Consider the following 27387-nt stretch of genomic DNA (forward strand, 5'->3'; position numbering starts at 1 on the left):
TATTCCCATCAAAATGCCTGGAAGTCATGAACGCTGCAGAAACACATTGGCTTTCTGAAGTCTCTGTTCTTACATCTGGTATTTCCACATTTGATGCCTTTGTCCACCCTAAGTCCAAGTCCTTTTTCCCATAGCTAGCTTTGCACAATTCCCAGGGCAGGGAGGAGAACCAGCTAACTCATTTCCTACTCGAGAGATATTTCAAAATTCTAATTTCTAAAGAAACGAAACAACCTGAATGTCTGTTAGTCTCATGAATGTACTTTAGAGATACAAAGGAGATGATATTCCCTCTAAGGGACTTTGGTTCTCTTCTTTATATTTATAACTCTTTCAATAAAGTTGAACTTCTGAGGCCAAGCCATTCCTAAAACAGCAAAGAGGGACATCTTTATAAATAATCTCTAGCATGATGAGAGGCAAAAATGATCTGTCTGTATTAATTCCATATACAATCTTTGAGTGCAGCAATTCTTGCCTGTTCTGTTCCTAGTGCCTGGTACACAGTGGGTGTACAACAAATATTTATTACATGAATGAATGTATGAATGAATGAATGTCATTAGTTATATCAATATATAATATATTCACGGTATGCATATATATGTGTATATATATAAATGTATGTATATATACACATTTATGATAATTGAAGGCACTTAATATATAACATCCTGCAACATCCTATAAATGATCATTTTAACGTAAAAATGTACAAATAAGACTCATTTCCCCAAGACATGTAGAGACCTCTGCAGAAAAACTCTTTATCAAGATATATGGAGCTATTCCATTTTTAGGCTTTTTAATGGATAAACAACCTCAATCTGTCAGCGTGTTTGGTTTTCCTCTTAGGCTCTCCCACTCTGGCTTTCTGACCTCTACCTAAGGTGAATTCTAAAATGGGTCTAGACAGCAAATGTTTATACAGCTGGAAACCCCATCGGTGCCCCACAGACATTGTCTCTCACGGAAAGTGTCAGCCTGAGGCAGACAGAGACGCAGCCCCTCCAATGTAGAGTCAAACCAAGCGACACGTGAGATTCCTAGCACCGGAATGAGCTGCCACTTGGATCTGTCTCCACATCTGTGCTCACAGCAAAACAGCTCACTGACCTCCACGACTGGCTGACTTAAGAGGGATTTATTAGAAGTGATAAATCAATCACTAAAAGATGAGGTTGTCGTCTTCAATCAGACCCATCAAGTCTGGACTCAGTTGAAGTGTTGATGGAAAATTACCAGGGTCAAGGAATAGACTCCAAGAAGCCACATGCATTTAAAAAGTTGAGGAAACAGAGGCCTGGGAACCCTCCATTTCTCATGCTAAGGAAGAGATACCCTTTCCCATTTTATCGAGATCAGGGAGAAAATTCTCAAAGGTGATTCCCACTTTTGCACAACATCCTATTAAACTATACTCTTTTCACAGGAAGAAATCCATGGAAGACACTCCCATTCTGAGAGGCTATAAAATACCCGCCGTCAGAACATCTCACAAGAATCTGAAGCTGCAGCAATGCCACCCTCCATGTACAAAATCACTTCAATGGGTTTCATTTCAATTTGCTTCGGTTGTGTTTTGTTAGTTTTATTTTTGTCAAGCTTCAAAGGCCAGTTTTCCATATTGGAATACTTTAGGGATAGAATTATACCCCTAAAAATTATAAAGTAAAAACTTAAGTGTGTGAATATCATTATAATCCTAATATTTGTAAATTATCTACAAAGCTTATCTCATTTTAAGGAATGAAGTAGAGGTAAAAGAAAGATATTTTTCATTTCACACAGTTTTAGTTATAGATGAATATCAGTAATATAATAATGAAATCAATAATAAGAGCTAATGTTTACTGGACTCTGATGATAACGGCAGTCACTCATGTATGTGCTTTACATGTATCATCACGTGCACTATGCTCACAACAATCCTATAAAGGAATAGTATTATTACCCCATTTTACAGATGAGAAAACTGAGCACAGAGAGGTTGAACAGGTTGCTCACGGTCAAACAGCTAGTTGCTGGCAAATTAAGAATTCAAACCCACGTAGTCTGGCTCCAGAGTCTGTGACTCTGTGATGCTCTTTCTAGAGCTTCAGAACCTAAGTGAAAACTTTTTGTGCAAAAAGAGAAGAGCGAAAGCTTTAATTTTTCAGTGTAACATCTATTATACCATTATCAAAATTATTCTTACTTTAACTTGGGCATATATCAGAATACAAAGTATTGGAACAATTCTAACTGCTTGCATATTTTCTGACTCTGAGCGAGCACTCGACACATGTTTATTGATCAGATTTCGAATGCCAGAACCAAGATCCTGAGTTATCACTATTAATTTGTGCTCTGTGCTTAAGTGAAGTCTTAGCTTTACCTGTTTTATTTTCACCAATGTTAAAAAACACGGGACTTTGGTTATAAATTTGGTTTCTAGCCCAAAACAATGCCCAAAGTTATGTATGTTTTAAATGAATTGTCTAGTCAAGAGAAAAAAATACGTATCTCTATATTAATGGATGATAACTCCATGAATGAAGAGAAAATATCTAAGGTCAACAAGAAATAAAAAATGACTAATTATAGAATTTTTTCTAAAGTTTTAAAGGCCTGAATTCCAGAATAAAGACGTTCAATCTTATTATTTTCAAGTATTTGGGAAAACAAAATCTAATTAGTACTAAGGTGCCCAATAACTATTTCTTCAGAGTGGCTTTAATAAACTGATAAAAAGCATCTGTCCTTAGCATGTTTCGCATGAAAAGGTTTGTTAAAGATAAGGCATGAAAGAGGGATGAATGAACAAGACTGCCCGCTGCATATTCTGCATGATGAGGGGTCTGTCGCCCCAGCTTATCAGTGAACAGGACTGATACTGGACCGGGTCTCTGTACTTATCCAAAGCACACCTGACCCAGAGGCTCAACTACCCATAGTGTAGTATTCCTCTCCCATCACTGACCCACCTTCCTGTTTTGGCAAGTTCATCCTAATTTTATAGGCCATTTCTTGACCAGAATTTAGGAGTTATTTTAAACCACTAACCCCGAATGGTCTTGAATCTCCAGAAAATGGATTTGGCCATAATAAGATACAAACAGAAATTCCTCATTCAGGAGGCTGAGAGGCCCAGAACGGAGGAGGTGGGTGAGGGTGGGCGCTGCAAGAAGCTGAAGGCACGCCCTGGGGGTCCTGCCTCACAAACCGTGACTGGGTTCTGGCTTGGCCAACCTCTAAGCAAATGTCGGAGCCCATTCTCAGCAGGTGAGTGGGCGTGAACGGAGCCAAAACAATGGCAAAACTCTGACTTAAAGTAGACAATCACGAGAAATCTCACGTGCCATGTCCTGAGGAGGAAAGGAGACCACAGGGGACCGGGATCTTCTTTAGGCACCAGCTGCTCCCACTTCCCATCAACCAAGCCCTCTCCAAATTAATTCTCAAATGTCCTGACACTCCACATGCTTGCCTCTAGAACTTTCTTCCCACTCCTAATACTTCAAATGGCATCACAGGGCTGGAACTGGAATTGCTGGCAGTAACAACAACCAATAAGAAAAAAAGAAAAGAAAAATTGGGAGAGTCATTTTAAATACAATGGTTCAGCTTCTGTTTGAGTGCAATCAAGCAGCTGCCCTGTAAGATGAAGAGAATGGCCGAGATCCATGATCTCCCGATCAGCAGCATCAGCATCCCCTGCTAGAAATGCAATTCTAGGTGCACCCCATACCGCCTGAGCCAGAAACCCTGGGAATGGGGCCCGGCATTCATCAAGCTCTCCAGGAGATTCTGCTTTGAGCTCAAGTTCGAGAACTACCGGTACAGGTGGCCTTCAGTGGTCTTCTCCAGCCCCAAGCTGCCTTGAGGATATAATTACTTTGCTATTTATTCCTCGAAATTTGTTTTTAATTTAACAAGCAGAATAGTGCCTGGCATGAAGCCAGCACTGTATACATGCTTTAAAAATATTAACTGTTTAATCCTCATACATGTCCTCTAAGCGAGGCACTACTGCCGTCCCCATTTTACAGATGAGGAAATGGGGGCAGAGAGAGGTAGGTAACTTGCACACAGTCACACAGCTGTAAGAGGTACGGCTGGGATTCAAACCAGCACCCACGTGCTTAACTGCAGTGCCTGCTACCCCATGTGGAGTGAGGGTGTCCTGGACTATCTTCCTCTCTGGATCTATCTGAAACATCGCAATCATCTTTCCAAGAGTTGTGTATACATGTGCCCCTTTAATGCAAGCTTCTTAGAGAAATAGATATTCCTTTTGCCTGGCTAATTTTAGAGTCCTTGGAACTAAGCTGAACCTTCAGAAAGTATACAACGTCTATGTAAGATACAAAGTTAGATCAAGTATTTTCCAAATGAAGATTACAAAAAACAGTCCAAACTATAGGTTCTGTGGCATTTTTTCCCTAATAAAACCTTGCACGTTATAGGCAATAATGACAACAATAACAATATCTTAACTCAAGCTCTGATGCAGGAATAGCCTGGACCTAGTAAATTAGTTTCATGCAACTGAGTAATAACTTTGTGTCATTAAAATGTTATTGTATTCTTTAAAAAATTATAAAATGCAACTTGAAAATTAAAGCTAATTAGGAAAAGGAATACTTGTATTTAAAAATGACATTTTAAAGCTGATGCTCTTGGATAATAAGAAAATTAATGCTCTTGTGCTCAAAAATAATTCATTCATTGCATAAAGGATAATTGTGGATTTTAGATTAAATTTTGATTTTTTTCATATTACAAAAATAATATGCTTACTTTATAAAAATATTGTTAGAGATGTAGTAGCCAAATCTTCCACTGATCAAAACATACATTAATGAAGGAAAAATACCAAAATAGTTATCATTGGGTTTATTTGTAACATCCTGAAACAGGAAACCAATACTGATGTAGTACCCTCAAAAATGCCCCCTAAGCTAAATGACGAGTGTTAGGTAACATTTACCTCTCTGAAATGAAGACACAGGCTGCTATGTATCACTATCCCCTGAACCTTCTTCATCTCTAGGTGTGCAAGTGGCTGCTGGGAAAAGCTTGTGCAAATAGCTTTGGAAATCTTGAGTTACAACTAGAAAACACTGGGTTTTGTTGTTTATAAAGGAACACGTTTATTTTCTAAAGCAGAAACTCAATAAAATTTTTAACCATTTTAATTAAATGTCAAATACAGGAATATTGCATCTCCAAATATTCCACAGAGTTGGACAGCGTTTATTTAATCAGCTAAACTCTCTCTGAGGGAATATACAAACGGCGTCTCCAATGATCGGTATTTTTGGTGAAATGGGAATAAGGCAGGTGACATCAAATTGGACTTTTCCAGTTCACAGCCAGTGTCTCTTGCTGTTATCCGAATAAGAAAGAAATGCCCACGCTACACTAAGATGTTTATTGGGTAATAAACAATAGTAATTCCAAAACTCTCAACAAAGTATTGATTCCGAGAGCGATAAAAGATGGGGAGGTTGGATAACTCTTCTTAATGAGCAAGAGATACAACCAACAGATAAGCAAAAGCCCGCGTGGCACATAAAATACCCACTTTAATATCTGATTTGGATGCTTTCATGTGCCTTTTACTTTACCACAAGTCAAGCAAGCTTTACAACTCAGATGACATAAACTGTTCTTACAGTATGCACATTAAAAACCAAACAGAGCAAAGCTAGGAATATTACTAAACCAGGGAATAAACTATTTACATACAGAGTTCAGCCTTGTATATATTTTCAAGGCGTGTTTAGTCTGTGGTGGAATACCAATTCCAAATTAAGTGGAAACACCTTCGGCATTACTTTTCCCTGTGTTCCCTAGACCCACCACAGGGGTCAGCACTGTAACATCATCTATGTGAGCCAGCACACGGCTCGGTTACGACTCTCCCCCGGTCCCGAGTGAACAGTGGCCAGAGACATTAGAACCAATACAAGTAATTAATGATTTCCCTCTACGTCTCCGGCACTCCCACAGACAGCGGGGGCACTTTACAAAGAAGCTACGTCCTCCAGCATCTCAGAATTGTCAGGGGTGTCAAACTAACGTACATAAGACAACAGGATCCCAGCCACATGGCAGTGATAACAACCAACATTTTTTGAGTGCTCACTTGCTTCAGTGCACAACCTCACTGTGCAACTTGAAGGTTTCTGTAGACATTGTATTATCCTCATTTGAAGGATTAGGGACCTGAGGCTCAAAGAGATTCCACTACTCCGTGGAACATAGGATAGTCCTTTATGACAATTACCCAAGTTGGACATTGGGCAATATGAAGAATAAGGCCAGAAAATTCCATTGATACATATTGTGAAGGGTAAGTAAAATCAAGCCAAATTAACACAACAATAACACAACAAATAACACAACCACTGCACACCTATTAGAATGGCCAAAACCCAACACTGACAACACCAAATGCTGACGAGGACATGGAGCACCAGGAACTCTCATTCATTACTGGTGGGAATGCAAAATGGTACAGACACTTTGGAAGGCAGTTTAGTGGTTTCTTCCCAAACTAAACACACTCCTACCATAGGATCCAGCAATCGCATGCCTTGGTATTTACCCAAAGGAGTTGAGAGCTTATGTCCACACAAAAACCTGCACATAGATGTTTACAGCAGCTTTATTCGTAATTGCCAAAACTTGGAAGCAACCAAGACGCCCTTCAGTAGGTGAATAGATAGATAAACTGTGGTACATCCAGACAATGGAATATTTTTCAGTGCTGAAAAAAAAGTGATCAAGCCATGAAAAGACATGGGGGAAACTTACATGCATATTACTAAGTGAAAGAAGCCAGTCTGAAAAGGCTACATATTGTATGATTCCAACTATATGACATTCTGGAAAAGGCAAAACTAAGAGACAGTAAAAAGATCAGTGGTTGCCAGGGGTTAGGAGGGACGGAGGGATAAAAGGTGGAGCACAGAGGATTTTTAGTACAGCAAAAATACTGTGTATGATATTATAGTGTTGACTACATGTCATTACACATTTGTTCAAATCTATAGAATGTCCAGCACCAAGAGTGAACTCTAATATAACTATGGACTCTGGGTGATGATGATGTGTCAACAGAGGTTCATCAGTTTTGACAAACGCACCACACTGATAGGGTTGTTGATGACGGAGGAGGCTGCGTGTGTGTGGGCATACGGCATATGCGGGAAATCTCTATACCTTCCTCTCAATTTTGCTTTGAGCCTAAAAGTGCTCTAAAAAAAATAAAGTCTTTTTTAAAAAACAAGGAAAAACCACCCAGCCAAAGAGATGGGAACCTTTGGTTAGATAGCAGGGAGCCACTGTCGGATCCTGAGCAGAGGACGCAGACAGCCATAAACGGGATCTCTGAAGACAGGTAGCCTCACGACAGCGTGAGGAATGGGCTGGAGAGAACAGGAAGCTGAAAGGAGGGGCAGGAGCCAAGAGGGTTTTGTGCCAATCCTGGCTCAAGGGGAGGAGACCTGGAACGGGGTCAAAGCCATGGGAAGAGAAAGTAGACGGGGACTCTGAGAAGCATGTAGAAAGAAGTGGTAAACCTGGCGACTGAGTGACATGGAGGTTAACATGGAGGAAAGGGTGAGGCTTCCAGAGGAAGCCACGGTCTCTGGGCTGAGCATCCAGAAACATCGGGGTGCCAGTGACTAAAAGGGGAGAGTTGGGAAGGGCAGTCAGTCTCTGTAAAAGACTGTAAGTTCAGTTCTGGACATAGTTGCTAAGTCTGCAACCAAAGCAGGACAGCCCATGTGAGATATTCTTCAGGAACGTAAGATGATAGACTAGAGTTCAAGAAAAAAGTTTGGAGTCATTTTCACGCAATGGTAATGCATCACAGAAGAAGACCTCCCCAGGTAGAGAGGGCACGGAAAAGAGAGAAGAAGCCTGATGAAGCCCACCCCCATGGCACACCCACACTGCAGGGTCTGGAAGAGGAAGAATAGAGAAGCAGAGAAATAGAAAGAAAACTAGGATAGACTTGTGTCACAAGGTTAACACCCGGAGAACAATGGAGAGGGACACAGGAGGGAACAGTTCATTGTGTACCAGACTATGAAAATATTAACCCCAAAGGAATTCTTACAGTGTTAGACTCCTCAACAGAAATCGACAACTGAAACATGTTCTGGTTTATATCCCCTTTCATTGTGTGCATAAGAATGGTAGGAATATGTCGTCTGTATTGTCCTGTAGTTGACATTTTTTAGTGGTTGTTTAATAGCAGGAAGAACAATGCTCTAATGGTATTATTTCAGGCATTCTATTGTTGCTTTTGCTTACTCTACCCCAAGAATTCAAAATACCAAATCTGCTTGAGAGAGATTTTAATGAGGTTAATCCTTTTTCAGTTTCTAGAACAATTGCTATAACAAACATTATATACTTCATAGAAACAAGTGTTCTAAGTTATTCACTTCTTGATTCCCTCCGATTTCTAAAAGGATTTGTTTTAGAGCGTCATTGTGGGGTCAATTTATCTGCAAAATCTTTACCAGCTCTTAACTAGATAAACTGAACTTGTTAAGTTACAGCCATTCCTACCAGTCCCGAGAAATCAGCCTACAGTCTTGTTAATGAATAATGTAGGGTTTTGTGAATTCCCTCATGTCCTTGCCCAAGTGAGGGTAGGTTTTCTGGGTCAGTTCCCAAAGGCACTCCCGCCTAGAATCAGTCACCATGCTGCAACTTTCCAAACGTCCCAGTGTAGCTGCAGCCCCCAGAGAGGGGACTCCCAGGGTGCAGCTAGTGCTCTCATCACTCTTCTCCTAGACCTCGCCCCTCAACTTCTCTCTACCCCTCTGAGGGAGAAGTTCAGATACAAGGATTGCTAATAAGAGAAACAATGACATCTTGGTATCTCAAAGGAGGGAACTTTAGGGTCATCTTTAAATGCAAAGACACTTAGATTTGTGAAAGGATGAGTAGAATTTTCAGACCTTCCGTGTACAGTCATGTGTCACTTAAGGACGGGAATACATTCTGAGAAATGCATCGTTGGGCAATTTCGTTGTTGTGCGGACATCACAGAGTGTCCGTACACAAACCTAGACGGTATAGCCTACTATACACCAAGGCTCTATGGTACTAATCTTATGAGGCCAGTGTCGTATATGCGGTCAGTTGTTGACTGAAATGTCATTACACAGCACGTGACTATGATGTGCCATAAGAATACACATGAAAATAATATGCTGGGTCTATGGTTCCTAATTCTTCTTCAGATTTAGAGGTGGGATGTCCTCCTGCAAGTTTCCAAGTTCCCCAGAGATGGATTAGCTGTTCCGATGGCCCTTGGTTTACCTTGATTATAGTATTTACCAGCCTGAGCTGTATTGGCCTGTTTCTTTCTCAGTATTTCTCACGAGACTGCAACCTTCCTTGGGTCAGAGAGTGGGTCCCACTCACTGTCACAAGACCAGAACCTGGCAGAGTGCATGGCATGAAGAAGTGCTCAGGGCACACGTGGGGAACGAAGGAAGAAAGGGATGGATCCATGGGAGGAGGGGCAGATCTGCCAGGGAAACTGGCATAGGCTTACTGAGTCCTCCAAAATCATCCACTTAATAAAAGCAGACACAAATTTAGGATCTTCTTGTCCCTAAACCACACTTGTTCTGTATGTGTGACTAATATATACCACTACTAATTCCGTAAGAGTACACACGTACACACACATTGGTTATGTGCATTACTTCTTCTTGTTGGAATAAGAGGTGCTGCCCTTCATCCTGATCCAATCCCATACATGAAGAGCATGATGATTTGGACTACATCTTCACCAATCTCACTCTCAAGATACTGGGTTCATGTTGCTGTCACTGGGACTAAATCAGAAACCAGCCTTCTAATTTAAATTATATTTCCAGCAGAACGTAGTCCATACTCACATGAGAATTAAGTCTCACTTCATTTGAGTTCTAGGTCATTCAGTCCCAGGAGTAGTGACTAATGGTCTGGAGATGCCAATATGGCTAGGCAGGGAACCCCACTCTTCGGGGAAAGTTCACATTTCTGATCCTGAGCAATAATTTGTTAAGAAGCATCACACAGACCAGTTGGAGGGGGGAGTTTGAAGGCTGCGGAAGGAATAATTCACATAGCTCAGTATGACTGCCTGACTGAGAACAGAGGCCACTCACAATCATAACACTCCGGGCACATTTTTGTCTCAGGCCTGCACCCTCGCCCTCCTTTCTTGCCTAAGAAAGGAAAGTTGGGAAGGGGAGTCAGGGATGGGTGTGGCACAGGAAAAAACCACTGGCTTAGAAAATCCATCCACCAGTAAATGAACAGTATGTCCACAGCAACTATGGTCAAATACAAAATCAAACAGCCTTTCATGTGAAAAAAAATAAGTGCAATTTGTGCCCAGCACATAGTAGGTGATGTTTGGGCATACAAATGCAGGCAAAGTGTGAGTCAGATACTCCAAAGGAGCAGGGCATCCAAGGATCATTTGTACTGGCTTCTGAATTAGGGTTTGATTGATTTGCAGCATCTTATCATTCAAAATGTATTTTTAAGTGATATTTTGTTTGGATCAATATTGAAGTTATTTCAACTTTTCTGTGTACCTAACAGCTGATTCTGGAAGGAGGCAAGCAAAAAATGTTATTGATGGCATGAAAAGTGAGACCAATTTAAAAATTAGCCAGATATTATTTTTAAATGGATTTTCTTGTACACTCATCAGTCATATACATACTAAGAAAATTTCTCTCCCTGATTAAGCCAGGAAAAATTTAGTGTAATGATAATGCCTCTTAAGTCAACTGGTGATCAGAGGGTGTCCAGATGTCAGATCTCTGAAAACACTATGTGAGGCCTTGAGGGACAGAGCAAAGCCAGCGCACAGGAGTGTACTTGGGCTTTTGAGAATAATTAAAGGGAAGTAAAATAATCCTAAACTCAACAGTAATGAGTCTGATTTCCCAGATAGTTCCCAGAAGTGAGTCGCTCATTCTTTAAAGTCCTGGCTATTTGAAAAGCTAGCTCTTACAACTAGCTTAAGCTTTGCTAATATTATCAATCAGAAAATCTAAGTCCAAACAGAAGTTCACATTTCCAAATAGAGAACTTTCTCTCACTTGCTTGCCATCGGGTTTAGCAATCACTCTTTGGAAGTGTTAAATGTTTTGGTCAGTATTTCTAGACCCAAATCAAGCGTTCTGGAGCCTCCTCTTTTGGAAGTATTTTGTCATCATTATCAGAGAGTGTTTAAATAACTGGCTATGGTGCTTGGCTAGACTCTGGGCTGGGAGAAACAATCTGAAGTTAATTGCTGGTGTAATCATTAGTCCTTTCATTACCCAATGAAGGAGGGGCCAGCGAGGAGTCAAACTCTCTATGATGAGACATGTGCATAGTACCAGTTTATTCTGGCAAGTAACAGTTAATAATATACCCAGTGAAGTCAGCGAGTATCATTCTTCCTGAAGAGAAGTAAAAAAAGAAACAAACAAAAAACCTAAGAGCAAGATTTGGATTTGAAACAGTAAAAGAGTAAGTGGCAAATGTAGCAGTAGCAAAATCATTTTTAAACCTTCCGGGGGAAATGCAAAATGTATTTAGAAGCCACACCTTCCTGGGGTTTGTCTACAGGGCTTTGACACTGGGGAACAGCTGAGGCCTTTCTTCTGTCTGAGGGGAAGGAAAAAAGGAAAGAAGAACAGTATGTCAAGGACCGTCCAGAGCTGGAAGCCTTTGACTCCTACAACCCGAACTCCCAGATCCTTTCCAGGCAAGCACATAGCCGGAGGAAATGAAAATTAGGAAAACAATTTGTGCACAGAACAATGAGAAAGATGCAGTTTCATTTTGGTTTTACACTCAAATACAAATGTGGTTATAATTTTTTAAAAATATATTAATAAAAGGCAACGAGTCGAGCATGGTAACTTTTTAAAGCTGCACTACAGCAGAGCCCCACTTCTGTTCCTGAGGGTGCTTTAGCAACAGAAAAGTCGTGGGAAAGCAAAGATACAGCTGTTTCCAGGCAAACGGCCCAGAACTGTTCAGCATCAACCACCAGTCTCCAAAGAACCGGAGAAACACGCCCAAAGCGACTCCCGGGCACATGTGTGGGGCTCTGAGCAGCGTGGGGCGCCGTGTCCACCCCTCCTGCCCCCGGCCCACCCGGGCCCCCAGGGCAGATGAAGGCGCCCAGAGGTCCAGCGCCCCCGCGGTGCGAGTTCAAATCCCGCTGACTCTCGGGCACCCTCACCCCGCACAGTGCGCACCAAGTTCTGCTCGCTTGCCCCGGGCCCTGAGGAGTCCCCTAACTCGCCCCTACCCAGCCCACAACAAAGGAGCCTCCCTAACGGATGCGCGATCGCAGCCCACAGGGATCACCAGCGGGAACTCGCCCGGAGAGTGCACCTGGCCATGCCACGCGCGACCCCCGAGGGAAGGGCGGGCGGCTCGGGCCAGGGACAAAGGGGCCGCGTCGGGCGCCCGGGGCGCAGGGCGGGACGCCGGCAGCGGAGCCAGCAGGACTCACCTTCGCAGCGGCCCGGCTGCGCTCCTCGTGGAGCAGGAGGGCGGCGGGCAGCAGCAGCAGCCAGACGCCGAGCCGGGGCCCCATGGTGGCGCGCTCGGGGCGGCGGGGACTGGCGGGGGACGGCGGGGGACGACGGCCGGGCGCTCCGGGACCGCGGCGGGCGTCTCACTCTCCGAGGGCCGGGGCGCGAGCGCTGCGCACCGTCCGGGGCGCGGCGGCTCGCAGTGGAGACCTGAGCGCGGCCAGGCGAGCTCCCCAATTTGTTGGCGCTGCCCCCTCCCCTCGGCGGCGCGCGGGCGGCGTCTCAAAGGGGAGGACCCTGCGGCGCGGGTAAGAGGCGGCGGGAGCGCGCGGCCGGGGGATTGTGGCCGCCGCGCGCCGGGACGCCAGGGCTCTGTGTTGCGCACCCACCGGCTGCCGCGGCGCGACCCTGCGCCCGCGCTAGCCGAGCGGGCGGAGGACCGAGAGCGGCCGCGGGGCCCCGAGGAGCCCGGAGGGCGGGCGCGCGACTCGTGTGCCGCCAGCGGGCGCTTCTGGAGGGCGGATGCGCGCGGGCAGCAGCCCCTGAAGCCCGGCCTGAGGTGAGAGCGACCTCGGGGACGCCAAGACCAGGGCCGAGGCCACGGACTTAGGGCGCCCTGTGCAGCCTCGGGCTGCGCGCCCTTCTCTCGGGTGCCAGGGGGTTGGGGGGAGTTGAGCGGCCGCGGCTAAGTAGCACCATCCAGGGCCTAAGTGGAAGGCTCCCCTTTCTTCTGTCTCATCGTGGGGCGGCTCTCTGTCACCCCTGCAAGGAGGTGGAGGAGCACCCCGTTTTCCCGCGTCTCGCAGACGGAGGTGGGCGGAGAGGTTGCTCCCCTCCCCAGCCCCTGCTAAGCCCGCTTTGTCTCTCGCCCCTCAGGCTAGGAGGGACCGACCGGAGCCCAGAGTGGCCGGATTGGGAGCATGGACGGAGACCAGTACGCAGCGTCCAGCCCTGCCCTGCGGCGGTAAGCCACTTTCTGCCATGTCCCCGTGGGTCCCGCCCGAGGGGACCTTTCATGTAACTTTCAGGAATTGCCAAGCCGGGGCCACACGCTCACCGGCGCTCTTCCTCCCTCTCCCATCCAGGTGGCTGCTGCTGGGGTTCGTGACAGTGGGGCTCCTGGCCCAGAGCGTCCTCGCGGTAAGTCCTGGCTCCCGTTCACGGGCTTTATTCGCGCGCCCAAGAGTAGTTGGGACACCGAGTGGCCTTGCTGGAAGGCTGCTCGTGCGTGCTCCCCTGAGCATGCGTGCGTGTGTGTGTGTGTGTGTCCGTGTGTCCTCCTGCAGACCCTCCCCAGCCCAGGTTCTGAGAAAGCTCGCTTTCCCCGGGGAACTTCTCCGCTTTGCCTTCCCTTGGGTTCCCAGCTTTCAGTCTTGTGCGTTACAGGGGTCGGCCCCTCCGTGGGAGCCAGTAATTAAAAACGTAGCCTGCGGCGTGCTTTTCCCTGGTTTGAGCCAAGCCCAGCCTTAGCAGGGAGGGAAGACTGTCAGTCACATGGCAATGAGGCGCCGGGCAAGGGGAGAAACGTTCCTGTGTTCCTGTGGCTCTCGGAAGCTGGGGTCTAGGTACTGTCCTTTGCAGAGCTTTGTTCTTTTAAAGAGAAGCTCTGGGAGAATGGGCGGAGCTGGGAGGAGAACAAGACAACATTGTACGTCGTTTTGACCGTTGTGAGGGAACAACAGCAGAAAATGCGCAGTTTCTCCCAAGTCTTGGGCTGGCCCTGGAAGAGCCACCGGTGCAAGCTGCTGAGGCTCCCACCTGTGATCCTATTTAGTGAGTGCCCCCCCGCCCCCAGCCTTGCCATCAAGGCGGCTCTACCGGGGCTGTCACTGCACTGCTGACTGCACGGTGGGATTTTGTAAATTGTGTCTGAATAGAGCCACTTTTGTTGAGCTTTATGTAGCAAGGCGAAAGAGCCACAGGTTTGGTGGGTCTTCAGTTGAGGACACAAATGTTTAAACTGGGACTGAAAATCTCGGGGAACCCCACTCTCTCTGTACTGTGTCTGATGGGATAGAATTTCTGTCACACCTGATTTCCCGGGTGACTCGGGTTGGGAATGCCCCCTCCCCTCCGGGTTCCTGCTCTGGGTAGAGAGCACACACAGGGACAATGGGAAGCTGTGTTCGTGCTTTGATTTAAATTCTACTATTTTCACGTTGTTCTGTCCTCACGTAAAACAACGATTTTAAAGGCAGTGAGAGAGGAAGAACTGCCCTAGCTTGGGAAAGAACCTTGAGCCTCACTTTTCTGCTGCCTTCCGCTGCGGTTGAGGGCCTAGACTGGGAAGTCAGAAGAGGAGGTCACAGACTTTGACCGCAGCACTCCAGGCTGAAGTTGTCTTAGAGCTCAGGTCTGTCTGTCCTTCCTTTCCACACGTCCTGATTTAAGAAGACCAGAACCTAAATATTTGAACCAACCCATTGACCCTTATGGGTGCTCATGCACACATGACATATAGGACGTGGTGCAGAGTTATGAGCCAGAGCAATACACCCACACACTCAAAGGAAGACGAGGTCCCTAGGAAGGAAAGCACTGAATCGTGTTGAGAGTGTGTGCGCTGGCTGTGCTGTCTCCCACACCCCTTCATCCCCTAGAACCACTTCTGTACTATCCACGTTTTCCTTCCTGAGGATGGTGAGAGGCTCAGGAATCTCATCTGGGACTGATCCTAAAATTGGTGGAAAGGGCTTCATGTCAGAAGACATGGGTATTAAACACAGCACTGCCTTGATCTCATAAAGCCAGAGCCCCAGTTTCCACACTTTGAACAGGAAGAGAATGTCCCCCAGCTTGGTACAGAGGCCAGTGCCCTGCCACATGGAATGCCCCTCTGTGCCTTCCTCCAAAACCTCTTAGATGCTGCAAGGTCACCTGAGTCTCTTTGCTCTCCATCCTTGGATGGGACCAAGAGCATTTATTGCCTAGCAGTGCTTCTCAGAATACAATCCTTGGACCCCTACACTTATCTGGAAAGGCTGCTCAAAAGTTCAGATCTCTAGTTGGAATCTCACACTTTCTGGTCAGACTTTCTGGGATGGATCATGGGACTCTGCATTCCCACTTGATGCCAAAGTTTGGGAACCACTGAGTTAAGCATATTGTGTTGGAAGGCCATCGGAGTCACTTGCCAATTTATTTCATTTCACTGGGCATTAGATTCTAAATTTACAAATAAAAACAGATAAATACTTTTGAGTCATTTTACTAGAGACATATGGATATATATTATTCAACAAACATGCAATTTGTTGTGTTCAACAGTGGATCTTCTACTTACAAACTTCTTATTGACCACTGGCTTTAATAGCTGTTACTCATGAAATAATTCCTTGATCTTTAACTATATTCATTAAAAAATCTTTCTTAATCGTGGCAAGTTCAGCTCCTCCCCTATTTGACTGCCATGCTCAAGAATCCTGTTTCATTGCCTATTGGTGCCAAGGACTCTTCCCAAGGGTAGGTCAATTCAGTAGAAAGGGCTGCTGATGTAGCCTGAGGAGCTTTGTAGCAGAAGCAGCTGAAAATGGGTAGTGAAGAAAGTAGATAATTGTTTAATGATTTTGTGCCAATTTGTGTGCATTAATCCATCTAAGCCTCATAGGAAAACACACCTACCTGAGTAAGTAGCTGTTATTACACCCGTTCTGCAGATGAGAAGACAGAGGCACAGAAACAACCTGCCCAAGGTCTCTGTTTTTGTAAGCGGCAGACGTGGGACTTGAACCCAGGTATCTGCCCACTGCAGTGTTTCCCAGGATCAGCCTGTAAGTCCACAGAGAGGGCACTCCTGGGGGTCAGGGTTTGAGTCTCCTGGTTGTGTTTTCTCCTTGCTCTTGACTGTGACTAACAGAGTAAAGCCACTCTCTTGTTTCTGGGAAGAGGACTCTCCTCCTCCACTGCTGCTTTGCTCTGAGGCTCAGGAGCCCAGAGCAGGGGAGACGGGATGTGATCAGGCGTTGGAGGGGGAAAGGGAAGCAGAAATCCCACCGGGCATCCCGGGCTCGGGCCCTGACGTGGGCACGTGTGCGTGGTGTGTGCGACGATGGGCAGCACTCACTGTTGTTCAGGTTGCCTTTCCTGAAGGTGCCGCGCCTCGAATGCAATGCCCGGGTGCTGGGTGCGTGTGCAGGCGGCCCATCCTAAAAGGCAGTGTGCACAGGATCACCATCCTGACTCTGAAGGCAGGTTCCCTGGGGCCATTCCCAACTGGGCATCTGACGAGCTGCCACCTCACATTGGCTCTCACTAAACCCCTATGTCCTGGTTACCCCTCCCCCACAACGGAGATGGGAATAGCAGCCCCATCTCTAGGGCTGGCAGCCATTGCTCAAGTGGACGCACATGCCTCGCTCTGGGCTGTGTGGCATGGAGCGTGTGTGCGAGGCTTCTGCTGGGCCTGTGTCAGAGGAGGTTCCTGCGGTGGCTTGCGCCTAGCCGTCCTGGAGACTTAAAAACGCTCGCTGCAGCCCATGCTGAGCATTGTTACTTAGCTCAAGAGATGGGGCAGCAGCCTTGAAGATCTAAGAGACGAGTCTTGTGTGATTCTGGGAGGAAGAGAATCCAGAGAACAAAGACCTTCCCTGAGGTCAAATATGCTAGGGGCCAGGCTGACCTCACGACTAAGCTGGGGAGACAGTCTGCGCACTCTAGGTTCTCATAGGTATCGGGGGTCAGCCAGCAGCCCTGGAGGCACAGGTGCTGTGTCCCTGGGGAATGCTGGGCTCCAGACTGCCTTCAGCACCAGCTTCAGTTTCCAGGGCACCTTCCAGGGCTCCATGCCCAGGAAAATTCAACTGATGCTCCTGCCACACATTTCCCTCCCCTCCCCCAGCAAAAAAAAAAGGGGGGGAGAAGCAGCAATATGTTCTAAAGTTTTTCTCTTCTCCTTTCAATCAGCGTATTGAAAAGTTATGAAAAATGTGCATTGCTAAGATGCTTCCAATGCTCTATTTAAGAATTATGGAGAACAGTTCTTTCCTAGAATTCCTAGAGCTTTAGTCTTGTTCAAAATCTGGGCCCCCAAGCAGAAGGGAAATATCACAAGGTTCCTCCTCTGTTAATGGAAAAACAAGCATGTCTCCAGCTCTCTGGAGGCTACTAAAGTAATCCTCCCTGGGTGGCGTGTATGCCTTGGCCACAGTAAATAACGCCAGAATTTGTCATAGCGTCCCAGCAGACGCAGGTACTAAGGGTGGACAGAGAAGACAGAGCTCTGGCCCTGTCAGTAGGTGTGTTTAATACCAGAGGGAGAGAAAAAAAATGAAATTCAAGTAAAAAGTTGTAGAACAGAAAACAAAGACTCTGCTAAAATAGTACAAATCAAAAGATTGTCTTTCTGGGGAGAGGGTAAAAAAATGGGTCACTGTCTTCACTGAAACAATAGAGAATATTCAAGGGAAAGATGAAGTGCAGTGGAAACAGAACTTTCCAACATTGTGTTTGATGATGATGTAAAGATGTCAGCACGTAGAAGCTGGTTCTGGAAGGTGGTGTTCTTCTCATCTGAAGAACACTCACCTTTGATGATAGGGCTTTAGAGAAAGCTCTGACTTTGGCCTCTCGCTGTACCTGCTGGTGTCAGTTGGCGGTATCACCACTGGGGAAGGTGGCAGGTGAAGTCTGGAACCCCGGCCTTGGCTGATTTGCCTTGTAAACCACGCAGTCTGTGCAGTAGCTCGTGGTCTCCAGGGCCAGTGACTGCACAGTAGTCTTGGGGTTAACAAAGCCCCTACCCAGCCTGGCTCCTAACTGGCTGTTTGACCCCAGGGCAAGTCACTTCCTGCTCTGGTTCTGGGGCGTGAGGGAGGGTTGAAGAAGAGTTGTGTCGTGTGGTGTCAGTGCTGGAGAACCCTGACCCAGGTAAGCTGGAGAGTCAGACCTGAGCACACGCGCACCCACGCATGCTGCAGGTGGTGCTGCTGGGCTGAGACCGCGGAGGTGAGCTGGCCCTCACCCTTCCCAGCTGTAGCACTGGGAATGGGAATGCTTTCCAATTAAGCATTTGGGCTGCTCCAGGATATGACTTAAAGATAAGTATGTTGCATTTGGCTTTCTCTCTTTGAGTGTGAGAAGCTTCTGGAATCCAGTGAGTGGTACTTAATCAGCTGAGATGAGAGAATGGGCAGGTTATATGGTGGTTACCTCTTGCCACTTCCCTGGAAGCTGCTCCCTCAGTAATGAGACTCCTCTGGGACAGGGGAAGGCCTGAAGGACTCACTAACCTTAATTTCATTGGCTTTCCTGGGGGTCTGTGATTTTTCTTTAGATTATCCATGAAAGAAGAAGGGGGTGTCTAATCTTAGGAAGACCTTGTGAGTTTCTCCAGTCCTGTCCATGTGGTTAAGGAGTGAATTTCAAAGGAAGTGCAAGTCTCTGGCAGCTCCCCCTGCAAGCTCTGCCCACCCTCTCCAACTAGACCCTAAGCCCTGAGTGCCTGGATCTCCTGGCGTTGGACCTCCCCATCTCCCGCGGCTCCTGGCAGACTCCTGATGCACACTGGGCATTCTGTCAGGATGTATTCTTGTGCCTTGAATGAGGCTGCCTTTTGAAGCAACAAGTTCCTTTGTAAAAAACTGCTCCTCTAAGTGCAATGCAGTATCCTGGATTAGATCCTGGAAGAAAGAACACTAGTGGAAAAACTAGCAAAATTCTAGTCGAGTCTGTAGTTTAGTTAACGTACTCATGTTAATTTCTAGTTTTGACAAAATGTGCTGAAGTTATATAAGATGTTAACACAGCATCATCCTGTCTGGGCGAAAGGTATGCAAGGACTCTCTGCACTATCTTTGCAACTTTTCTGGAAATCCAAATTATTTCCAAATAAACCCCTAGAAGCCATGGACCAGTCACATTTGGTCCATGCCTGAACCAGACAGACAAGTGCAAAGAGAAAGCTGAGAATCAGCAAGTCTTACACTAGTGAGCAGCACATGTGGCCAGCGAGAGGAAAATATTGTTCCCATTCTTTTCTCTAATAGACTAAGTAAACAAAAGGCACTTCTGTGTACTTGGAAATATAGCAGAAGAGGCCCTCGCCTGGGAAAAGGGCTTTTGTGCCCTAACTTGGGTGGAGTGCTTTATGAAGAGAGGAGAGGAAAGGCATCCTGATGGAGTTTCCACGGCTCAGCATCTTGCAGGGGGTCCAGGGGTGAGCTACAATAGCCTCCCTCTTCTTGACCGACTGACCGGGGAGGGACGACGGTTGCACAGTTGTGTCCCGAGCTTGCAGTGGCATGGCAGGTTTGCATGATGGTGTTGCTTCCAGGAAGACATAAAACATTACATGCTCACATCGCTGGCCCTGACTGATTCATCAGGCCAGCATCCGTAGGTGCCGTATGGAAAAGGAGAGCCTCACCTCCACCTTCTTGCATGTCTAGGAAACCCAGTGGGTGGTAAGGAAGAGAAAGTGGCTCTGCCCTGGGATGTCCAGGGTCCCTGAGGCCCACCTTTGCTCATGCTCCCTGCATTGGCACAGGCAATTGTGGTGGAATTTGAAGTTAGCAATCTCCAAGTGGCCACAACTTCTACTTCAGTTATGGGCTGGGGAAGAGGGCCAGGAACAAGGATGGCCAGTGGCCAAGGGCTGTTACTTCACACATTTGCCTCTGTCACCACCCTGCAGGAACAGAGCAGCCTGTGGCCCCTGGCCCTTGCCAGTTCTGTTGTGTAGCTTCCTACACATCCTTTCCTGCAGCCTCTGTGACCAGAAGGACACCCTGCCCTCTTGCCTATCAGAGGATCCATGTGGCAGGTGTCAGAATGCCTGCACCTGGCTGCAACCTCTGTCCCCTGGAATTGAGACCCATTTAAGAGTCTAATTAAAGTGCCCTCTCAAACTGCTAGGATTTAAATTATCATTAGAAATCAATGATTTGAAATCATCATTCATAGCCCCTATAGACACTAAACATTTGTCTTCACTCAGCGTCAACTGTAATTACCGCTACCACAACCCGAAGTTTAGGGCCTATTGCATCTTTTCTCCAGGATTTGTTCGCTGGGACACTGTATGCTCCAGGGCCTGAAGCACGTAGGCACTCGATCAAGTGTCTATTCCATAAATGAGTGAAGATGTAGTGAGTTGAAAGTGTTCAAATCTTTTGGATGAGGAATACAGTCATGGAACAAATAATAAAAGATTAGATAAAAATGTAGTTTTTCTCACTGTGGTTTTTTTTCCAAATTAAATGCTAGAAATTAAACCCCCCACTGGATAAAGCTAGCTGTATATGATGGTAAAGGAAGCACTGATCTGTCTATGAAAGATTTGCATTTTTCCTAGGGATTGTTTCAACCCCACCCATAAAATTCCTATTTTGCTGCTTTTGCCCAGTTATCTCCCCTGTGGGAATTACAGAAGAATTTGTGTTATTGACTTACATGGACTAATTTTCTGGTACCTGGTAGAAATTACATAACAATGTGTTTTTCTGCATGTTGAGCACTTTGGGATATGTGACTGTCTTTATGGAGTGCTCTGGGCCATGTGAGAACAGAAGAAAGGGCTCCTGCTGGTGGGCATGCTCCCTGGGACGCCTCCAAGGCTCTGGTTTGTCCCTTAGAGAAAAGGGATGCTGATTAGCAACGACTGTGCAGTAACTGCAGACTGGTGTTGGGAAGGAGAGATGCAGGAAACAGACCAGTGTGTAAATATATGTATATATTATTTATCTATGTGGAATATAGATAGATGAGAGATGGATGTAGATGATAAATAAAGATAGATAATTGATAGAGATAGACAGATGTAGATAGATATAGATATAGATGGATGATAGAGGACAGATAGATATAGATGATAGATATAGATAGATGATAGAAATACATAAGTAAATTATAGATAGGTATATGATATAGAGATAGATTGATAGATAGATGATAGAAATAGATTATAGATAGATAGATAGATAGATAGATAGATAGATAGATAGATAGATGATAGGTAGGTAGATATAGATAGATGATTGATAGATATCGAGATGAGAGAGAGAACAGAGGAGATACGTGCGTGTGTGCACACACGTGCACACACACACAGAGCCCTTGGATGCTCCTGGCTCCTTTCTCCACCCAGGCAGAAGAAGGGAGAATGTCTGTCTCTGGGGAGCATCAGGCAGACCTGTTCTTTAAGGTGCCTTCTGTAGAGAGGCTGACCTCTGCGTGTAGATGACTGAGTAGCTCGTGAACTCTGAGAAACAAAGACTAGAAAGGCTGCACTCAGGAGAGACTCACAAAGGATGACCAAGAGAGTGGGCAGAGTGGGATCCAATGAGCAGAACAGAGGTCCTGTGGGACTCTCCTTCTCCAGGTCCTTTTGGAAATTCCAGGCTGGCAAGGTATCTTTACTACAGCTCTGTAAAGGGGAGAGGAACCTGCAAACACAGCCTTATCTCAGGGCAGATGGAGAGGCTATTGGAAAATTATTAGTCCTAACTTGGAGAAAAATTTACCGAAACCCCCTGGGGAGTAAGAGACCTTCCAAAAATTATCTCAGCCGTGCAGGAGACCCCCGTGGACAGCAGGGGAACGATGACAGAATCCACTTTTTGCTGGACTGATGCCACCTTCTTTCTGTTGGGGTCTGCTTTTACTGCTTTGTTTATTGTTCTGATGTTTTTCAGTGGAGTTTCCCACATGCCAATAGGTAGACAGGTCTGGTCTATTAAAGAGAGTTGGAGCATCTGGGTTTGAGTCCCATAACCAGGAAAAGTCACTTTTTCTTTCTGAGCCTGCTTTCCTTCATGTGTAAAACAGGAATGCTGATAACTGTGTCACAAATTCATGGTGAGATCATTTATGTGAAATTCATTCACCAAATGAACATGTTCAATTCTCCTAGGAATAGTATTCGCTTGCAAATTATGTACATTAATCCTCCCGTGAACTCAGGTCTGGGGCCAGAGTGAGGACAGGCCAGGAGCAGTAGGTGGGAGTGTTCTGAGTGCTCATGTGTGTGTTGGGGGGGACGGGGGGGCGGGTACAAGTTGTCCAACTATCTGACCGAATTTTTTGAGTTAAATATGCCATGTGGGATTATCCATGATGGGAGAGCAGCCTACAGAAGTTCACTGAGACCAGTTTCTCTCTCCTGTGACTACATTAGACCTACAGTACTGTGGATTCCACAGGCGACGTACTCATCAGCAAACACCCATAGAAGCCGCACTCAAGACTCAGAATCATGCTCTGTTCTGAGGGGATTAGGGAAGAAACAGCAGGACTATGGCATGGGGTTTGGGAGGAACAAGGCCAGCTTGGGTCTTGAGTTTGAAACCTGCTCTTGCTGCTTCCTGGCGGCATGACTTTGGACAAGTTACTTAGCTTTTTAGCTTTAGTTGGATTTCTAAAACAAATAAAAATAGTTCCTTCTCATAAGTATGCTCTGAGGATAAAAGAAGGAATCACATGTAAAGATCTTTGCAATCTTAGCATGGTAGTGCTGGACAAATGTTAGCTGATGGCTACTTAGTTTTAGGGTTTTTTTTTTTCAATTAAATATTGGTCTTCATCCTCAAAACAGAAAAACTTGAAGCCACAGAAAGAAAAGTTCAATTGTTACTGAGTTTAGAGGAGAGAATAATTATTGCAGGCCTTTCTGCTATGACAGGGCGTCCTCTGCTTGTGGCCTTCAAGGCAGAGGAGAGGAGAGTCTGGGCCCAGCTAGGCACGGTGGGGCAAAGGAGAACGTGGGCACAGGTACACCAGGCCAACGGCACTGAAGAGATGTGGGAGGGAATTGTGGGGAGTCAGGTTCTCATCTTAAGGATTCTGGTGCCCAGAGCACTGAGACCCTGCCATCTTCGTAGCGCCTGGCAGGGAGTCACTGGTCCAGGAGGCTGCACTGGGGACAAGCTCGCCATTGCACGCACAGTTCACACGGCAAGACAGGCGCAAGGGCATCTTCCCGACGCCCTTGGACAGTTGCTTTCATTTTCTTAAGTTTAAGAAATACCAGCAAAGGGGAGAATTTTAATTAAAGTTATGTCAAGTGTAACTAAATTATTTCTATAGCAAATGGAAGACTTACGAACAAAGAACATTTTGGTCAAATAATTCTGAGACCTAGGTATAATTCAACAAAGCAAGAAAACTCAAGAGATTTTGGTTTGGCAACGTAGTATAGAAATTGCACAATAGACTCTTAGGAGACAATTCCCTGTGCCGGCTCCTACAGGGCATCTGCTTCGAGATGAGCAACACTCGATGTCTGCTGTGCTTCCACAGTCAGGATGAACAGGACACACAGACCAACCTGTTTCCTCCTAAGCACCCAGGTGAGCAAGGCCAATGGGTAGATTCAAACAAGAAGATTCCAGCTGGAAATTACAGGGAGAAAAATCATCTCCTTCCCTTTCTTCCTTACTTGGTCATTGTCCTAATTGTAACAACCGTCCAAGTCACAATGAAGGGCTAAATAGGGGCCTGAGATACTCTCCTTTTCTATAGAAAAACCACCTTCCTTCCCTACTAGTTCCCACCAGGTTTCAGCTGCTTCCCTCCCACCCCGCCCCGGCAAGACAATCTTAGCTCAGACAGGATTTCCTTCATCTTAGTCATCAGCTTTTATGGTCCAGCCTCCCCTTCCCATTGCAAAACAAGGAATATTAACAGCAAATAGTCTGAAATGATTTGTAAACTTTATGCCAATACGAGTAGACATCAGTTTTTGTGTGTGCTTACCGACGTCAAGATGCCAGAGGCTGGAAAAATAAATGCGTTTCTGATTGAGTCACACAGTACAGTGAGTTTCCAGCTGTCTACCTTGGCTTTTGTTAAATTGCAAAACAGCAAACATATTCATTTTAATTGCATTTCTAAAAAGCTGCAAAGTTAAAAATGACAATTTTAGCAAAAATCATTCATGTTTAGAATGGAGGCTAGTAGAATGATGGATCAGATTAGTATCATTTCCTGCGGTAAGAGGTCTGGTTCCCACCATCACATAAGAACATGCACTCAAGGCATGACATGAAGCATTCCTTCAGACTCTTAAAAGACTCCTGGGGTCTCAAAGGAGAATGTAGTTCTCATATTCTCCCAAGTGATTCTAGGAGGAACTAGAGCAACAGGAATGATGCATATAGTTGTCAGGTCTGCTCTTGATTAAAATGGAAACTCACTCAAGGCACTCAGCTTTGGCTGCCTGTGCAGGGAGGAAAGGTGCAGGGAACAAGCTAAGGGAGCAAATTCAGGCTCCACGACCCCTCATCTAGTCATGAGTGTACATGCCTGCTCCCTCCCTCTCTCTCCTAGGAGTAGTGGCACTGGTACCACTAGCGGTAGTACCAATCCTAGTAGCAGCACACCTTTCTGCTTTTCCAGGTGAATTGTTCTTGCCAGGAGATGGAAGACAAAAATCATCCTCTCCCAATTCATGTCAATGCAGTCTCATCAAGGAAATTGGAAAAAAAAGAAAGAGGAAAATTTCTCTTTATAAATTCTAATTTCCTCTTTTTCATCCCTGTTCCAAAATTTCTCCACCAAGACCCTGTGCTCTTCTAGATCTAAACCTTTGCTCAAAAGTGGATCTGACATCAGTATTTACATGCAGACTTTGCCTTGGTTTTCCCGTGAACCCAGGGATCTGGGCCTGGCAGGATGTCAGGGTCACCTGGGGAACTACAGGCCTGACCCTGCTCTTCAGATAGTCTGAGCAGTCTGCTCTGGGGTGGGCCTCTGGGTTAGCAGTGTTTGTCAACCTGGGCTGCACATGGCAGTCACCTAGGGAATGTTCCAGAATGCTGGTCTGGGCCCATCCCCCAAGGATTCTGACTTCTTGGGTCTGGGGTACAGCCTGGCCATTGGGATTTATACAAGTCCCTCAAATGACTGTAAAGGAATTCAAAGCCCATGCAGAGACCGACTTCACCCTTTAAGATCAGGAGGACGATTTGCAGTGCTCACCAGAAGGTTCTGATTCTCCTGTCCTGGGCTCTCCACCGCTAAACGCAGCCCCATGCCTGGGAACGGCTTACCCACTAGGGAAGGTGGTGAGGCACAGCTGGCAGTGCACAGCCCGGGGTCCCCTCCCCCGCTGGTGACCCAGTCATTGGATCTCCCCCGCCCCTGCCACGTGAGTGCCATTCCCGCTTCAACTCAGCTCCTGTGCTGTGATTGGTGGGTGCTTCTGAGCCTCTGCACCGTGATTGGTGGGTGATTTCTTTGCTCTCCCACAGGAGTGGTTTTTTTCCTGCTTCTCACCTGATTGGAATTTAATGTTCTAGAAATAAATGACTCACTTTACTCTAGAGGGGGAAGGAAATGAGATTAGTCATGCTTGCTGCTGATTTTTTTTTTTTAAACCTGTAAATTCCTTACTTAGGGAGTGAGAGCAGTTGATAATAGTATGGATCCTGTCTGGAAGTTCTAGAATGAGGAATGGATGACAACACTGATACTTCAAATAACTGGAAAGGTTGGGTCCCCTGGAAGAAAATCTAACACTGGGCCATCAGCTTCTGCTTGCTGTAAAATCGGGAGAGCAAAGCCAGAGCAGTATCCCAAGGAAAATAAGTTTATTTAAAAGGGGGAGGGGGGTAGACACATATACAAAGATTTCATCAATTTTTAAAATGGTTTTTTTTATCCTTTTTACACTACCTCTAACAAAATCTTTGCTCTTCTAGTTCTTGAGTAAGGACAAAAGGCTAAGACTGTTTATTCAGGCAACATTTTTGCCTTCATGTTGGTTTTTCTTCTTCACTGGGTTTAATTAACTAGAGTCTCTAAGAGTAAACATTGAAAAAAGTCAGACTTCATGAGGTTTTTCTTAATTCCTCACATCAAAAAAACATTTTAGATCTTTATTCTTTCTAAGCATTTCATGTGTTAAAGATTAGGTAAATTTCCTGAAATGAAAAATAAAATCTTGAAGGGCTGGCCCAGTGGCGTAGCAGTTAAGTTTGCACACTCTGCTTCAGCAGCCCAGGGTTGGCCGTTTCGGATCCTGGGTGCGGACATACGTATGGCTCATCAAGCCATGCTAAGGCAGCGTCCCACATAGAGCAACTAGAAGGATGTACAACCATGACATACAGACATACCATGACATACTGTCTACTGGGGCTTTGGGGAGAAAAAAGGAGGAAGAGTGGCAAAAGATGTTAGCTCAGGGCCAATCTTCCTCAAAAGAAAAAAATGTATAATTTAAAAAATAAATAAATAAAATTTTGACACACGAGTCATACGTCACATACACAACAAACATGCAGTGTTGGTCAACTAATCATTTGAAAACAATCTTATAAATGTCACCTCAGGTCTCTTGTGTATATACAGTACAAACCTGTGTTGATTCTTTTATACTTTTTTTTTGTTTTTTTTTTAACTGTAGTAAAATACATATAACATAAAATTTATTATCTTAGCCATTTTTAAGTGTACAGTTCTGTGGCATTAAGAACATTCACATTGTTATGCAACCATCGCGACCATCCATCTCCAGAACTTTCTTCATCATCTTAAATTGAAACTCTGTCCACATTAAACAGTGACTCCCCCCAGCCCCTGGTAATCTCTGTGCTACATCCTATTTCTATTCTGGATACCTCATGTAAGTGGGATCATACAGTGTTTGTCCTTGTGAGTCTGTCTTATTTCACTTGGCATAGTGTCTTCAAGGTTCACCCATGTTGTAGCGTGTATCAGAATTTCCTTCCTTTTTGAGGCCAAATAATATTCCTATACTTTTTAAGTTATGATTTTTAAGCTCAGTTTTGTTTTCTTGGGTGGTAGGTTTCAGTGGTTAACGTCAGGTTTAGAAGAAGGGACTCACAGCTCACCTGAAAGCAAAGGTGCCAGTGGGCCAGTTGGCCGCAGGCCCTCCTGC

General features: G+C 45.6%; 2 protein-coding genes across 4 annotated transcripts in view; one reads left to right on the forward strand and one right to left on the reverse strand.

Moving 5' to 3' along the window:
* Positions 1–12729, reverse strand: part of COL4A1 (collagen type IV alpha 1 chain) — a 142797-nt gene extending 130068 nt beyond the window's left edge. The window contains exon 1 of the mRNA XM_058548478.1: positions 12530–12729. Within this exon, the coding sequence (XP_058404461.1) occupies positions 12530–12613 (84 nt within the window). The 5' untranslated portion in view covers positions 12614–12729. The remainder of the gene's footprint in view (positions 1–12529) is intronic.
* COL4A2 (collagen type IV alpha 2 chain) overlaps positions 12538–27387 on the forward strand; it is a 188893-nt gene continuing 174043 nt past the window's right edge. The window contains exons 1-3 of one of the 3 annotated variants that reach the window (XM_058548477.1): positions 12538–12859; positions 13433–13515; positions 13637–13691. In XM_058548477.1, coding sequence (XP_058404460.1) covers positions 13472–13515; positions 13637–13691 — 99 coding nt within the window. In that variant the 5' untranslated portion in view covers positions 12538–12859; positions 13433–13471. The other 2 variants (XM_058548476.1, XM_058548474.1) reach the window with 2 other exon arrangements.

Source organism: Diceros bicornis, chromosome 9, assembly GCF_020826845.1.
Source record: "Diceros bicornis minor isolate mBicDic1 chromosome 9, mDicBic1.mat.cur, whole genome shotgun sequence".
NCBI lineage: Eukaryota > Metazoa > Chordata > Mammalia > Perissodactyla > Rhinocerotidae > Diceros > Diceros bicornis.